The sequence below is a fragment of the Zootermopsis nevadensis genome, unplaced genomic scaffold (assembly GCF_977971745.1).
Source record: "Zootermopsis nevadensis isolate Lab colony 2312 unplaced genomic scaffold, Znev_1.0 Znev_ptg000023l, whole genome shotgun sequence".
Taxonomy (NCBI): domain Eukaryota; kingdom Metazoa; phylum Arthropoda; class Insecta; order Blattodea; family Termopsidae; genus Zootermopsis; species Zootermopsis nevadensis.
This window is the reverse complement of record NW_028259155.1, coordinates 1,772,152-1,789,948: the sequence shown is the minus strand read 5'-3', so window position 1 is coordinate 1,789,948 and position 17,797 is coordinate 1,772,152. Positions and strand designations below refer to the sequence as shown.

The 17,797-nt window shown below is 37.0% G+C and overlaps 1 protein-coding gene across 4 annotated transcripts; it reads left to right on the top strand.

The window, feature by feature from the left end:
• Positions 1 to 368: 368 nt before the first annotated feature.
• On the top strand, positions 369 to 17,266 carry LOC110834949 (oxysterol-binding protein-related protein 11). 4 transcript variants are annotated; one of them, XR_002544729.2, is made up of 12 exons: positions 369 to 838; positions 1,624 to 1,756; positions 2,878 to 3,087; positions 4,079 to 4,283; positions 4,430 to 4,682; positions 9,220 to 9,293; positions 9,803 to 10,022; positions 10,122 to 10,669; positions 10,848 to 11,119; positions 11,936 to 12,052; positions 12,141 to 12,253; positions 12,518 to 12,657. XR_002544729.2 is itself a non-coding variant. In XM_022074633.2 (12 exons), the coding sequence occupies exons 1-12, from the start codon at positions 822 to 824 to the stop codon at positions 13,636 to 13,638; spliced, it is 2,334 nt and encodes a 777-aa protein (XP_021930325.1). In that variant the 5' UTR covers positions 371 to 821; the 3' UTR covers positions 13,639 to 17,266. The 4 variants fall into 4 exon arrangements, 3 of the variants coding, with proteins under 3 accessions (XP_021930325.1, XP_021930328.1, XP_021930327.1); XM_022074633.2 differs by lacking the exon at positions 12,141 to 12,253 and adding an exon at positions 13,516 to 17,266 and having other exon boundaries at positions 371 to 838; positions 12,518 to 12,679; XM_022074636.2 differs by lacking the exons at positions 369 to 838; positions 12,141 to 12,253 and adding exons at positions 998 to 1,187; positions 13,516 to 17,266 and having other exon boundaries at positions 12,518 to 12,679.
• Positions 17,267 to 17,797: the final 531 nt, after the last annotated feature.

The window sequence follows — 17,797 nt, the reverse complement described above, 5'->3', positions numbered from 1 at the left end:
GACCGCTGGGGAGACCTAGACGTAGATGGGAGGATAATCTCAGGCGGGATGTATGGGAGATAGGAGTTGAAGGAAACTGGATTTTGTTGGCCCAGGACAGGGTCCGGTGGAGGGCTTTGGTTAATTCGGTGATGAACCTTCGGGTTCGGTAAGCCATCTAGTTAGTTAGTAGTGGATAACACGTTCCCTAATCCAACATAAAAATGAGTGTAAATGAGTAACTAAACTTAGAGTTTTACTGTCACACATAATTCCATTGAATGCTTTTAGTTTCTTTGAAATTAAAAATGTAAGGGCAATATAGGAACATTTTGATTGTATAATTGGCAACACTACCAAGACCTGGTCATGAAGGTGGCCGTCGTTTGGGTTATTACTTCGGTAAACTCCTACCAGACTACATGGCGCAGCAACCCCGTAGACATTCGGCTTCAGACTCACCGCCGTGAAAATCTCAATTCCTATACAGCGGCAACAATTATCGTAATACTCGCCGCCGTGAGAACCTAACATAGCACAAACCACATGTTTTTGAAAAAAGATAGCAATGAAAGGGACATGCACTTCATTCATAATGTAATATGAATTTAGTCTCATTGAACAAACAGTTAACTGGAACGCATCCTTCAACGTAGTTTTGGTGGGTGCGGTTGTTTCAATATCTGTGATTGCAAGCTCAGACGATAGTCTTTGTCTCGTAAGAGAACTATGAAGTGTAAATTGGATTCTTGCAAGTAGTCAGCGTATTATTAATTTAATGTTGGTAATGATTAAAACTTTAAATGTAACGAGAAATATGGTGCTTTTATGAACATTTTGTGATGCCGTTATCTAATAGGTGAGGTTAAAGATCATAATTCATGAATGTGTAAACATGACGTATATTTGATGTTGCAGACAACATTGATATGATATTGAAATTAAAATTAAAATACAACCGAGAATTGATTACAGGTATAATTCAAAAGAAAAATACAAGTTGTCAGATCATACGACACAATACTATTAAAAACATAAAATTAATAGTTAAAAACTTTTGGCACTTAATCCTGAAAGTGAAGTATATAAACTGTCGAAAAAAATTCCCAAATGTCTCCAGCTATCCCTGAAGATGGAGACTGTATGTTTCTCCAAAATGCTGGCGTCCACATGGCTTTGTAACCCAGAGGACCAACATCTTCACCACGGTTAGAATCTCAGATGTCAAAAGTTATTCTAAAATCATTTGAAGCCTTTGAGGAGAACCTTGTAACCATTATTATCTGATACTGTTATGGCATTTTGTTTGGTCAGTGTTGCGACAGTTATGCTAGACAAAGGAAATGTGATTTTTTAAATTCTGAGTGGATAGATTAGAAATTTAAATCAGAACTAAGAGTGTACACACATGGGTAAAGCCTCGGAATAAAGATTTTGTTTCTTATGGTGCAGTGAGTACATGGATACTATAAATTTTTAGCATTGTGTGTTCTGCTTATGTAAATTTTTAAATTTAATTTATGTATGCAAAAATACTGGAAAATTTTTAATTACACTTGTGTCACAGTATGTACCATCATTCACCACTGTGATCCCTTGAAGGTGATGTTTGGTTTATTACAATATAAACCTTTAATTTTTCAGATTAGAAATGTCATCAGAAAAATTATGTCAGCAGTTTGAAGGACAGCTTTGCAAATACACGAATGTTATGAAGGGTTGGCAATTCCGGTGGTTTTTGTTGGATCCAGAGACAGGTGTACTTGACTATTTTTTGGTAAGTCCATATTGAGTGTAATATTTACTGAAATTAATTGTGCGCTTGAATTAATGAAATATATGGAATGTAGACAGTGAACATAATCCTTTACTTATTCTGTTATACTGTTGCAAGAGGTGAGTGGTATTTTGATTTCCATGTCGGGAGACCCTTGGACTTTGGTACTATGCACTATTTTCTAAGGGAAGAACATCCATTTGATAGAACACAGGCTATTATTTGCTAGCTCCTCAGTATGAAGCTGCTAATGATGTATTTTCAAGGTGAATAATAGGTGCATACACTAAATAAGCAATGGCCGATTTGTTCTGTTGCTTTTATGCATTCCAACTCCTCTCTCTCCATCCCTTGGTGCCAAGGAGGTCAGACATGAACTGTATTTATGGTGTGCCTTGCATCATTATCGGTGACTTGGGTTCCTCTGAGTTTGCTTTGGAATCTTCAGGAACAGAATAGTGCATTCTAAATATCTCTCACTCCTTGCTCCTCTCTCCCATTATGGTGTGATACCCAACCAGTTGCTTTGAGTGACTTCACAGCTAGACAAGTTTAGTGCAACAATATCTTTGATGTGGTTTTTCTTTCTGGCCATGGCAGTAGGCTATATGCTTTCAACCATTGTTTTGAATTATGTCTTGGTTGTTTTTTGAAGTTCAGGAATTAACTGAATATTAATATGAATGAAGCAGTGGTTCATCTGTTTGATGTCAACATTTTGAGCTTACCGTGGAACTTAAGTCTTTCTAGCTGCTGCTGCTTGGGAGGTAAGACTGCATAACAGTAAAATGCAGGTACATTACATGAAGACCTAAATGTATTTTGGAACACTGGGTAGTGAATCCCCAGTTTGCCTTACAAATATGTAGTGAATCTTCCATGATGACATTACCGCCCTGGCAGATGAGCATCCTACGTCCTACCACCCTACCCATGCAGAGGTGATTGACCCAAACTACTCTGGTGTCTCTGGTTGTATTCACAAAGATCAGAGGTCAAATTCTGGTGAACATGTCAATCAAGTACTCTTGTGTTCACATATTTTTTATAACTTGTGTTTATTAGTTCCAGTCTCTGCATGGTAGAAGTCACTTCTGATCAATATATTCAATTCTTGTTAGAACGAGTCGGAGCGGAAACAGCGTCCGCGTGGCTCGGTGCATCTAGCGGCAGCTGTTATCTCTCCAAGCGATGAAGATTCCAATACGTTTACAGTTAACTCTGCAACTGGCGACATGTTCAAGTTACGGGCTGCTGATGCCCGAGCACGTCATGAATGGATTAGCCGTATTCGATCAGTTGCAGAAATGCACACGATGGCAATCGCACAAGTACGTATACAAGTTGCTCTCCCCCCCCCCCCTCCCGATGAGAAGCACGTGCACGTATGTCAAAGTTGCGTACAACCGTAATGGAAGAAACCAAGATGTCACAGCTTACGGACTGTCCGGGTGACTGCATGTTGCAGTAGCACAAAACTAACCCATTAAATCTGAGAGTTGAAGTCTGGCTCATACTAGGGATGTGTTAAGTCCCCTATTCTTGTATGATAAATGTTATACAGGTGAGTAAGACGTCATGTGTCATCAAATGGCAAACAGAACAATAATCATGAATTATGTGTTGTAAAATATGGATGATATATTTTGTTTACACTTTCTCAGGGTGATAAAATCAACAATAATCAATTGAGTGGGTCATGGGTCAGATACTGGGAACGACCCATTCTTCAAGTGCCTGAGCACTGCGGGTCCCAACTTTTTGTTGGCTCGATCTATAGACAATCGGTAGGACTCCTTGGACGAGGGATCAGCCCGTCGCAAGGCCTCTACCTGTACACAGGACTGCACTACACGGAAAAACATCCATGGCTTGAGTGGGATTCATCCCCACGGTCCCAGTGACCAAGCGCCACAACGCCCACACCTCAGACCGCGCGGCCACTGCGGATCCCATGGGACAGAAGAGAAATATATATAAAATGTTAGCTGGGAAACTTAAAGGGACTTAGATAAGGAGCAGAGGATTATATTAAATGGATCATAACCATAACAATATTTTATGTGTGGAATGAATTTGACTCTTAATAAGGTCCAGTGGCTGGGTCTTGTGAATATAGCATTGAAACTTTAGATTCCATAGAAAGCAGGAAATTTATTGACTTATTTTATCTGGGAGGGCAGTGCATTGTGGTGTTGGTCAATAATTTTATAGTTTGTGTGCATGTGTAGGAAAATTTCAAATATGTGAACCAATAGGAGCAGAGATATCTTTTACAAAATGTGAAATTCAGTCTGCGATTGCTCTTGCATTGTTTATCAGAGTAATCCCCCTCTTCCACCTCGAGAGCACCTTGTGACGCCCCACAGTTCATCTTCTTTGACTGGTCCAGGTCCTCAACAAGGAACCAGAGTTCATTGTACGCTGGCGGTGTTGGATGCATTCAGTTCTGCGAGGGATCACATTCATCGAGCAGATCAAAGCAGTTATTCGCTTAGTCGAGCCATAGAAGACTTGCCTGGATCAGGTAAATCTTGGTCTTTCTTTATAACAGATTGGGAGTTCTTTGACTAGCTTAGCTACTGTTAGCATCTCAAGGAAGATTATGCTCTGTTTCAGTTAATCTGTACTTTTGAAGCACTTCTCTACCGTATCTTGTATTGATCCATTTAGGTCCGTGCGTCAGGAATATTGATGAAGAAATGTTGTTGTTGAAGGCTACTGCGCAGGCAACAGTTTACTGTCTGAGTCAGTGCTTGTCAATTTTGCAACAGCAACAGATAGTATCTGCGCATAAAATTATGCTTGCGCCCCCATCTTTCCGTTCCACCCCTTCAGTGCCATCTTCTGGAGGAGGTGGAGTTTTTCCAAGAAAGACTTCTTCCATGCATCCTATACAGTATGATGCATATGACACTAAGAAAAGGTATGTTATTGCTCGTGAATATGTACCTCTTTCTTTAATCTTGCTTTCACAGTAGTGTGCACTGATTCGGTACTTTTCATTTATATGTATTTGGTAAATATTTTAAAGATCTGTTGCCTGATAAGCCTCATTACTTGCAGTGAATAATTTAACCAATGGGAATTAAGATTGACATGTTTAGTTGAATCTGCTTATTATTCAAGGTTTATATCAACACTTTACAGCACTGTCTTATAATAATTTTCCAGTGCTCAGACCGTGTTTCAAATTTTTGTTTAAATTATACACATAGAGGCCGAGCAAGAAGTACTGGAGCATGCGCGAAGGACTGATTTTGGTCGTATGAGACGGACCCGTCCGAAGCGCGCTCTAGAGGAGTGTCAGCTTCAGTGGGTTTGTAGCTCTAGCTGTGTTTAGATCGGTGCGTCACCGCAGCTGAGGCTGTGCGACCCCCACTACTGCTGAACTTCCCTCTCTCGGCTTACACGCCGCGCATTTAGGTGCGACGACTACTCGCGCGATCTCTACTCACTGTACTACCTCTATTTATTTTTAGCCTATCATAGCAGATCAGCATATTGAACAATAAGATATACAGTGAAACCTCTATCCATCGTTCCCGGAACTATCGTTTTCCCGGATGCATCGTCCGTTTTGTTCGGTCCCGAATACATCCCATATAAAATAATGTTACATTTTCCCGCTTCTATCGTTCCTCGAACTATCGTTTTATCGCATCGATCGTTCAAAAATCTTAGTCCCGGCCCACAATTTTCCCGCAATGATCGTTTCTGAGAATTTAAAATGCTGGGTTTTGAGATAAATTATTACCGAAAGATGCACAATGTTTTTGGAATACGCAGTAGCGGTAACCTGTTATGTCGCCCAACCAGCACAGATTCTTTTGGAATGAGGGTCAGCGGTGCAGGGGTGATAGTTGGAGTGAATGGCGGCGCGCATTGTCAGAAATTTTACGATTTTAATTAAATAGGGTGCACTCATATTTCGTTCCAGCGATGCCAGATGGCATGTGCAGTGTGAATTTCTTCACAAATGCTTTTATTATAAGTACAAAGGAAAGGATGGTGGCACTTTTCATTCTTCTGGTTCATCTCGTTTCCAGCGGTTCAGGGTCTTCTACAGCTACGTTTCGTTGAGTTCGGCAGTAATAGTATTTCCATTCTTCCTGTTATTGTTCGCGAAGGGGGTCGGAGTGGTGAGGAAGAAGAAGACGACGAATGCGAGCCCGAAGCTTTGCCGAGTTTTGCCGAAGCGCACGCTGCATTGGCGAAAGTGAAGTCGTTCTTTTATGCGCTTAATATTAGTGAACGTGACGAGGAAAACATTTTGAACGTGGAAAGTGCTCTGTTTGGTCTAAAACGTAAAGTTTCGACAAACCAGTTGTCCATTAAAGACTTTTTTGGTAAAAAGAAGTAACTTTGAAAGAGAAACATTGTTTTTTTTTAAATTTTTAATGCTTTCCCGCATCTATCGTTTTCCCGCATTCATCGTTTTTATTTCCCACCCCCGCCGAAAACGATGCATCGAGGTTTCACTGTATTGTGTAACTGATACAGCTGAATGTTGCTGATATGCATTTACTCGCCTACTGTTCTTGGCTGTTTGTGATGTAACTGCAGTGTTTTATGTGTAGGTTGCTTTATCAGCAGGTCAGGAGAGTATATTTTCATTGTCTATACATGGCTCATTCAGACGTCGTTTATTGTGTCTGTTTTTTGTAAGTGTGTAACTGTTGGTGGACTAGTGGTCATGACCCTACTTAACGTTGGTCACCAACCCCACTGTGGGGTTCACATCCTTTCCTTCCCTATTTTTCAGACTTTCCCATGCTTCTCTCCTGTCCTTCATTTGCTTCTCATCATTTTAGATATTTACGGACCAATAAATGAAGGACGTTAATAGAAAATCAGTTTAAAGAATAGTTAGTACATCGTGACTGGTAACAGCATTTTTATAACCCTAACAGCGGTTGGATTTTTTCCCAATAAAAAGTATGACAGTGGGACAACAAAGGATGAACAACTTCTTTGAAAGAATTATTTTAAATGTTCCAGTTTTCTTGCAAATTTCAAGGGGATGTTACTAAGAAAACTTACTCCTTATGGTGGGGGAATTTCTTGTTGCAAGATAAACATTCATGTCATGTATGTATCCTGTCCTGTACCATAGTTTGTATGGATTAATGACATATATCTCATTTTATTTTCTGTGTGGATGTGGTGTTCAGAATTAAACTTTTCCCTTTAAAAATATAGTGATTTTATGCACAGCTAACTGTTCAGTAAGATGACACACTTCAGAAAATATGCAATTTAAGGTGTCGAACAATTTAACAAGCTTCCAAAACCCATGCGTCTTAAATTACTTTCATCAGCTATAAATTATGTCAGTTAAATTGTCCAGACAGAATTCATACAAACATCTGTTAACTGGATAGGTTCTCTAACCATCTAAGCTACAGATTAATCTGCTTGGCCGGCATTTCTACACACACCTCCATACATTAGGAGAATTTACACTACATCGTGAATGACCAGCTCATAAATTCAAGCAGTTATGAGAGTCAAAGAATGTGTACATAGATATTTAATTTGAAAGAAAAATATTTTAGCTCATTTGCTGTTATCACCTACCTAGTGGGCTAAAGGTTCATCTTTGAAACCTTTCTAGATGAGTTGAGGTTCTCATGGTGGTGAATATGAAGATGGGTGTCATCTGGGTTGTAGCGTCGTGTAGTCTGGTAGAAGTTTACCAAAATTTCAGAGGTCCTTGCCGCCTACATCATCAGGACAATGATGGTGAAGGCAACAAGCACCTGTGAAACATCAGTAAGCTTCTCCCAGACTACACGACCCTACAACCCAGACGACAGCCATCTTCATATCTGGATGAACGTTTTCTTAGACATCGTCATGATACAGATTTATGTGATGAATAACTTTGAGGATTGTTGAATGTTGAATATTAATAAAACATAAATATTATTTATTGATAATTAAGATTTTGTCAGTGTCTGACTGAGTGATGATTTTGACAGGGATTGGATTGGCTCAAGTTGGACAGACTCGGATTAAAACAATCAGTTCGCTTTGTTTGACCTGCTTCATGTATATGACATTTAAACTGAGGTAGGTTAGCTCTGTGTTTCCTTTGTTTGCAGCCCATTCATTTGAAACAGGTTCATTTACTTTTTAACTTTTGCTTGGAACTTGTGAAAGGTTGTTCTTTATAAATAATATTTCGAGGAAAAGAAGAATTAATATCAAAATATTTATACAGTTTTGGCAGTAAAATGGTATAATGCTTATGTGCATGGACCAACTTAAAATTTGTGGTTGGAATGGGTTAAAGTTGATTAAATGAACAACCATTTCAAATGATACTTCTTTACTTAATTTGTTTCTTCACATTTTATATACGACAGTATTTGTCTTCAGTCTAATCTGGTCTATTTTGTTGCAAGTTCGTGTAATTTTGTCACATCACGAGTTGGGTTTTGTCTTCATGCATTTTGCGGGAATGTGTAAAATGAAACACGTCTTAGGAACATATCAGTGCATTATCTAACATGCGGCTACCAAATGAATATTTGTAACAATTTTCTTTTATTGTATGTACTCCACGCGCTCTTCCGTAACATTATCTTAAAATATTTAAGAATTGATATTCATGGATTTAAGGTATTATAAAATTGGGGCATGGTTGTATGTCTTTCATATCTGTCATGGACACTCTTATGTATCTTTTGTCACACATCTTGAATGGAATGGTTACATATTCTTCTGCTATAATATCTCTAAATTGATGAAAAGTTATGGGCTTCCCAGCACCCAATCTGTCTTTCGTAAGACTTCAGAGAAAGATGTCTCTGCTCATCAAACCCGGTGATGTGAGATTTCAAGTTATCATAGCAGCAAGTGTGAAGATGGCCGTCTTCTGGGATGTCGCGTTACACAGTCTGGTAGAAATCCACTGATATTCCCGAGGTGTTTACTACCTCCAAGTTAATTGAATTTCATTGTCATCAATTCTGAAAAGATCATTTTGCATGAATGTCCAGATTCTAATTATAAAAATAAGTTTGTTTGTAGTGTTAGAATTCTAATGCATATTAGTTACACAAATGGAAACATAGTATTGATGGAGTTCTTTTGAATGCAAGTTATATTTAGAAAGTAGTTCTTTTGCTTGTCCCTGACATATTTTATTCCTATGTAATTTATAATTTGATTTTATATTTATAATTTCTTGCTAATGTACCGATTTCTGTTTAAGCATTGTCCTTGCTTTTGTAGTTCAGCATATTTCTCCCTTTTGTGTTTAAATAGATTGTCGTTATAGTAATTCTAATTGTGTGTGTGTGAATATGTTCTAATATTTCTGTGTAATTTTTCATATTGGATTGGTAACGTACTTGGTTATACATGAAAATGTTGTTCCAACCAATTGGCTTTAAAATTTTGTCAGTGGTCAAAGCATTTTGAGTGTTGTGCATTTTGGTGGTATTTTGTTTTAGTTTTCAGCGCAAGTTCTCAACCGTGTGGCCTGAAACCTCACCAATACCATTTCCTACCAGCAATGAGAATCCAGGTTGGTTGTTTCTTAATTTTAATTTTCACCTTCAGTATCTATGTATCCTTGTGCAGGTAGAAATGTTTAAAATGTCTGCATCATTTGAATATTTAGAGTGGTCTATAATTTACACATCCACTAACTTCATATCATTCATATACTCCATTATAACGTAAATTTATGTTGGGCTTCAAAATGTGAGGTACCATCTTGGGAGCTGTAGTCCATATAGGCCTTTTATATTTCTGCATCTCCGTGGAATGTTCGAAGTCGTCTTGTTACTTAATTTCACTGCTGCCATAGAGGAGGATACTGTTTCATCGATGGACAGTCCTTCTTTGTATTTTCTAGCGTACTGTCATCACCTGAGGTGGAATTGGTACTAGCCTCATTCTGATAAAGTTCTTTATTTTCTGTGTTGAGTTATATCGGATGATTTTGGATACATCACAGGATCTTTTGTCCTCGGAGTGGGTTACTCAACTTAAGGAATGTTAAGAGAAAGTGTTTTGTATCTATTAATCTAGCTAGCATCAGCTCAAGAGATGAATTGACAGATGAAGAAGATGTTCCAGAATCCTCTCTTGTTCCATTTGAGGAGCACAAATCAGTTATTCTTCACTTGTTGTCACAACTGAAACTGGGGATGGACCTCACACGTGTTGTACTGCCAACATTCATCTTGGAGAAGAGGTCTCTACTTGAGATGTTTGCAGATTGCATGGGACATCCACAGTTATTTGTCTGGTTGGTATTTTACTAGAGAAGAGCGTATTTTATGATGTGATTCTCGGAGCATATTGTATTCAGCAAACTAATAAATAAATCCCTTTTTTGTATATGCAGCATACCTGATGAATTGACACCATTTGGCCGTATGATGGCACTCCTTGAATGGTACCTTACTTCTTTCCATATGGGACGGAAAGACTCCGCCGCCAAAAAGCCGTATAATCCCATAATTGGAGAAACATTCCATTGCTCATGGAGGGTACTAAATATAAATCCTGCTTCTAAGACACACACAAGCTTAAGAGCCAAATTTTCACATGAGACTATAAATTTGAGTCCACAGTTAGGAAAATCTGTGGCTGAAAGTATTGCTACGGATAAGGATGTGGATCCTGAAAGTGATAGCCCCGCGTCTGGACAAAGTCCAAAGTTACCAGAAGATTCTGAAACAGGTAGATCTCCATTTGACATCACAGAACACGTGAAACTGAGTGATACGCATGCAGTGACGTATGTGAAAGCAGCAAAGAGTAACAATGCTGGTTTGGTGTCGGCAGAGACAGTGAAAGATTTGGGTGAGGACAAAGAAGTGATGTCAGTTACAGCAAGTGAAATTATTGAAGTCACCTATACAGCTGAGCAAGTTTCTCACCATCCTCCGGGTATGTTCTTATAAAAAAAGTATTTGTTTGTTCGTTTCTCTTTTCGCCTTTCTTGAGATGCCAGCTAATGATGTCACACTTTAGTCAGTATTGAAACTGTTTATTCAACTGATTTACGTACATGTTAGAATTTGTCTCTTTTAAGCATATTGCTCATTTTCTTTTTTCTTTTTAATAGTAACAGCATTTTATGTGGAGTGTCCTGCAAAGAAAATGTGTTTAAATGCTTCCATTTGGACCAAGTCCAATTTCTCTGGAATGTCTGTCGGGGTGAATATGATTGGAGAATTGAACCTTCACTTGGGCAGCCATGGTGAACGCTATGACTTCACCTTACCATCGGCTTACGCTCGTTCGATAATATCAGTGCCCTGGGTGGAACTCGGGGGTAAAGCTACCATCAGTTGCCCTGCAACAGGGTATTCTGCTGCCATCATATTCCATACCAAGGTAGTATCTCTTCTTGTGATAAATTATTATTTTAATTTAAAATGTAGTGTGAAGTGACATTCAACATGGACATTGAGCAGGTCGGTGCACATTCCATGTCCATTCCCTATAACGTGAGTAGTCAGGACTCAGAAGATGACGAAACTTTTTTCTCTAACCAATTTTGTACCGAACACAAAAAAACATTAAAATAGTTTCACAACATAATTGAATACCATTTAATTAGTTCCAGCATGAATCTTATAATTATGAAGAGTTTGTAATGTCTGTCAGTTTTACCGAATACCGCAAAAGTTACAAAATGGCCTCGTTGGCAATATTGCTGAAAATAAAACAGTAACCTTTACACAGAACCGCATTTCGTAGGTGCCGACGAAGATTTGTTTGTGGAATAATGACTTCCTGTTGCGTATTAGAGGGAGCCATACGGAACTTAAGTGTAGGCCTGGTTGACTGATGGCCTCTTCCGTTACTCTTATGAATATGACTCGTTTCAGTTTCGTAATCTCTTTTTTCTTTATGTTATGATTTCTACCTTATCATATTTTATTCTGTGGTCCTCATCCCATGAATGTTTTGCTATTGTGGGTCTGGATAATTCTCCCAGTCTTGTGTTGTGTTTATGTTCAATGATTCGGGTAGTCTTCGTGATAAAGATTGCTTTGATGTACTTTGTGAATCATTGTGATGTTCTCTGTGTATTGTATCTGTACTCATTTATTTCATTTTCATTAAAAACGAATATGAAATGAAACTGATGAGAGAAGGAAGGTTGAAAATGTTCTCATAGTAAATGGGTTTGATTTATTTGTCTAGCCATTCTATGGAGGCAAAGTTCACCAAGTGACAGCTGAAGTAAGGGACCAGACTGGTGCACTTGAGTGCAAAGTTCAGGGAGAATGGAATAGTCATTATGAATTTATATACTCAAATGTAAGTAGTAACATAAATAGAATTGTGCACCAGAAAAGCTGTTTTAATAGCTTCTTACAGTAATGAATTTTCATTGTATTATTTACAGAAAGGACAAAAAGAGTTTGTTGACTTATAGTTGTCAGCAGTAGTCAAATAACTTCAAGTAAGGTGTAGTCTGTAGACACTTGGAACATTACTGCGTAGAAGAAAAAAATATTAGTGAGTGCTACTTCAATTTTTTTAATTGCAAATGTATTATGCAGAAATTAAACATCTGATGAAATTTTATCACGTAACTTGTTAGTCTTAATTTCATTTACGGATATGGTTCTGAAGTCTAGCGTCAGTTTCCACATGATGTATGTGTGAATATCAGTAATTATCTACTGAACGTACCTGCGCGTGTGTGTATATGTGTAATAAAACTGTTTATTATGTGATTCATAATAAATACAACTAATTAATTGAGTTTTTGTATTCCAGGGAGAAAGCAAAGTAGTCAATGTTAATGAGCTCCTGTCTTACAAGAAGAGAATACAAAAAATATCAGAGCAGCGAGGAAATGAGTCGCGCAAACTGTGGTATAATGTTACGCAGGCATTGAAGATGGGCGACATTGATGCAGCTACTGAATATAAGCGAAGGGTAAGTTTAGTTAGTCTGTGCGCATGTTTACATGCAAATGCTTCTGAATAAAATTATGATGAATAAATAAATCTTCTAACAAAACAGGCTAATATTCCATAAAATCATATTTATGTATTATGTGAGTATAATTATAATTATCTTGAATTATAAAACACTATTGTTCCATCCTTAATGAAATATGACACATTTTTTCATTAAAGCAAACTGTTTCCATATTATGTTAGTTCTCCGACAGAGGAAGATTTCCATAGTACTTCGTTAGGTACAAATTCACAGTCCTATTAGTACAATATAATATTTGTCTTATTAACTGTAAGTCACAATATAAGTAATGAATATTTACATGATCTAAACCAGTTTGTAAGTGGGATTAAATTGATTATAAGTATGATATTCCAAACTTTAGTCAACAGTCTGTGTACTCGGGTTATAATCAGGGGTGATTACTGAATCATCTTTTATAAATGCTCCGGTCTGAACTAAAATGTCATGTTACTTAGCAGGCCAAATTCCACACAAAAAAAATTTGGGGAACACAAAGTCAATTACACTGTCTTGAACCCAAGAGGAAAAAAGTGGAAGGTCATGTTTGAATTACTTAATCTGACTGAACAAAACAGATTAATGTCGCAGGTTACAGTTTAATAACCTGTGCAAATTAATGTTGCATTCAAGAATCCTGTTGTGGTAGTCTGTTTATAAATATTTTAGTAACGGTTACATTTCTGTCTGTGGCAAAATTATAATCATTTAAATATTTCTGACCAGCGTAATGGAGGAGATACTGATTGGTGATTTGTACACTTCTTCAGGTTCGTTTGTTTCTATTTCAGCTGGAAGAACAGCAAAGACTTGAACAGAGGGTTAGGAGGGAATCAGGCATTCAGTTCCCTACAGCTTATTTTAATAAAAAAGGCGATCATTGGGTTTTCAGTAACTTATTGTGTGAATCGTAACTCAGTGATTGAAGTGATGGCATAAAGGTTTGTATCGTTGGTGAATGTCTTGTAATCGTATCACTGATCCCGCTTATGTTACTTGAAGGTAACAGTTCAAAGCTTTTAGTGCATTATAAACTCAGCATACTAAATGTGCAGTCTAGGAAGCCGTCTTCAAGACCAGCAACAAATTCTCAGGGTATGTAATTGTGGAAGAAGGAATACTGCTTAGCTTCAGATGCCTGACGGTAGAAGACAGTGATTGATCTTTATGCCTTGATTTAAATTTTTGCATCAGTGAAACATATCATATTAACTTGTGATGCGGAGTTCATTTAAGTGTTGTTGTGTTTTTTCCCCCCATTAAGAGGCAGTGAAGAATTGTGTGTGTGTGTGTATGCACGTGCACATACATAAATATGAGTATATGAAATTATATGCACGTATGACTGATACTGATTACAGCAATATAACCCCCTTGACTGTTCTCTTTGTTTTAATTTGTTACTAAAAATTCTACCCTTGTTCTCTTTTTAACACTTGATCCTTCCAGAGATAGGGATTAGCTCTATCGATTGGGCCCAACTGAGTAGGTCTACCTGAAGGCGGAGATAGAGTCCCATTTCCGAAATGTCATGTAATTTTATGATTTTATTAGACGATGGAAAACATCCAGAAAACTTTTTACTCTTAAAGATTATTTGACCAAGTAGATTATCACTGTGCTTGCAAAAAAACTTTCGTTCTTGCTAGATGTAGTCCATTCTGATACGTTATGTAATCATAAGAATAAAAGCCCTCTGCAAGGGGCGTCAGTGTCGGCAATTAAGCAGGTCACAGAAAAAGGCCTGCTGAAGTGTTTCCAGCTTTGGTAAGGCTGCCGGCAGAAAAGTGTCTAGCAGCGAAAGGGAACTATTTCAAAAGTGGTGTGCAATGAAACCTGCCTTGATGAGAGGTAAGCTTGTGTGCTTTGAAGTTTACAAACTTTTTGACTTCACCATGTAATTGAATCATGTATTAATTTATAGTTTTGTGGAATTGGATAGTATGGAGAAACAAACTCACATGTTGCTAAACAGACATTTCAAAGTATTACATAATCATAAATGTCTTGTAGACTTAACAAAAGTATTTTGAAGGGATAAAGTTAGTACACCTGAACTAATAAATCAGCACTTAGTGTAGATGTATAACGCTATATTTAAAGTTGTACACTGTACAGATATTCTAAGTAATTTTTTATAATATTGTGAAGGGAGATGCATCATTATATTTGGTGCTGTTTCATTCTGGTCCACAGATAATCCAGGCTGTATATAACAAATGTTTGAGCCATCATACGTTTTGTCACATTACTTTGTAGTTACTTTACGATTCTTGCGTAAAGTTGTTACATGCTAGTATTCGCTCATTTATTCATTATGTCGCACATACACTTCAATTTACACGTGAATTTTTACAAGATGTATCAGTAAATTTTTTGTTGATGATTTTTCTTTCTTTACTGACTTAATGAATATACAGTGGGCCTTCAGTATATGTCATTAATTGGCTCCTTAATAGTGTGATGGGCTATGTAATGACAGAAGGAGCATGTTGTAATCATGATTCAATCTAGAGAAGACATAAACGTGAAAACAAAGCTGATTTTCTTTTTGATAATTAAGCATCAATAAAGACTAGCCTTGAAACTGAAAAATTGTAGCTTCTGGCTTATAATAATCGAATCCGCATTGTCTCGTTTAGCTTACTGATCAGAAATAAGGTTCAGTTATAATTAGATTAATAGACAGTAGATTGTGAAGCCAAAATGTGTTGATGGCCCATTGTGCATTCTCTCAAAAGTTGGCTGCTTTTTGGAATAATTTTTATAATATGTGTGCTTTCTTCCATTTGGTGTAATTGTATATATTAAACAGTGGTTGGGGCACTTACAGAACTTTGCTCTGTTTGGCTCCATATTTTTGGCAGAGAGACTTTATCATAAGTCCATGCCTTATGTAAATCCATGTATGGTTCCTAGTTGCAGTCATGGTTATTTTTTGGTATCTTCATCCATATGTACATATAGAAGCCATGTGGAATGAAAAGATACACAGTCCTGAATTTCACTTCTTAAAACATGTAGCTGATGACATTCAGTTAACATGATTTTTTAGTGGCTCATGGGTGGTTATTTGTATAATTTTAAATCATACAAAAGAGCACAGATATAATTATATATATATAGTAACTTAAGATGAAATGGTAGTGGTTAAAATAACAATTTGATAATCCACAAATTCAAATGTTACACCTAAATCTGTATTAATCATTCCAGCAAGGCCATGTTTCAGACTTATTATACTGGTAACAGTGATCTTTATCACCAGATATTGCTGAACGTTTCTAAATTTTGTATGTACGAGACTGTTTCAAAAAGTGAGGTAACATGCACTCCCATGTGAAGGACTACATTTCTCCATTGATTCACATGTGGTACATAAAAAGAAATTTAGTACACATATTCACCGCAGGTGTTAAATCACCATGACACCAAGACATTGTTCTGGTGTGAAAGAAATTGCTGCCAACTGCCGGGAAACGACAATGTATTTCGTGTTGCTGTCGGTTGCAAATTGCTTACCTAACGGATGCTCCTTTAGGGGTCCAAAGAGATGGAAATCAGTTGTTGTGAAGTTTGTACTACGTGGTGGGTTATCCGAAACCTCCCACTCATCTGATGTGCTGCTACCTTTCTTTTTTAAACACTCTCTTATGATCTGTAAGTATACTTTCATGCAGCTTAAACAGTGCCCATTAGACTAATTTAAGTATGGTGCTTGTATAGGTACTGACTCCTTTTAGTTCATGTTATATAATTGTAAGAAGTTTCATATATGATTCTATAAGACCTGTAATTTTACTAGATGCAGAAGACAGAGATAAATGCCACATGGCAACAATCTAATCATTTCATGCATATCCTAGCATTCTAAGAAGTCATGTGTATCAATATAAATTCTAGTTTCAATAACATAAAAAATATTTAGCATAATACGCAGATGGGCATTAGTTTTTTAGGCAAGAGACAAGGTTTTATTTTTTTACGTAGACATTAAGTTCTTATTAACTGATTTGAGCATTCTCTGGGCTTTCAATATATTGTTACAATCAATAAATAGTAATTTAATTCATAGTTCCATTACTCACCTACTGTTAACTACTCATGGTTTAACCTTTAAGGAAATGGGGGATTTGAACTCCTATACTATGGGGCTGCTGGCAACACTTTAACTTCTGGGTTAATGGCTTAGTCGTATGCTATTGTGATACATGGCCAGCTAAGTCATTGTTCACATCTTTTTCTCAATTCACTTCTTTATTATAAATGTCCTGCATCAACAGCTAGATAGCCAATTACAGATGCAGCATAAGAACAAAATTAATACAACTACATAATAATCAAATTATCGAGAAATGACATAGCTGTAGCAAAGACTTCTAAAGGAAGGATAATGTACCTGTCAGTCCATATATTGCCTTGAATTAGATACTGTCATTTTCATTGGGAATTCAGCAAAGATCTGAGTTACTTGTCTTGTTGGCAGAACTGAGTTGTGTATGTATGTACCTAGTGGTAAATATAAAATGGATCTGATTTTAACATGAATGCATTAGTTTTTAGTTAATGTATAGGAGTTTGCATGTATATTCTCTACCATGCCAATATTTTTGCACTGCAAAATTGATTCCTTCAGTTGGAGGGTGTAGTGTTCTGAATTTATCATATAACTATATCACGACATGATATCTTAGTGTTTATTACAATTGTTATAAATTCTGTTTTTGTCTGTCACTATTAAAATGTCGGTATTCCTTAAACAAGATAGGTTTGTCATAGTTAACACTTTAATTACATGTGGTATAGTATCAGTTATACATCGCCATATGGAGTTTATGTAAACTGTGACTGTCACCTTATCACACCCCTTGATTTTCATTTCTGGGGCTACATTAAGTAGTTTATATTCCTGAGAATTTGTGATACTGCAATGAGTGTTGATGAAGATGTGTTATATGGAATATGAGCTTAGAATGCATTCAGATGGGACATATGCTGTATCACCCATGGAAATCACACTGAGCAATTCGTTCTTCAGAATGTGGTCTAAATAACAAGTTATAAGCCTTTTAA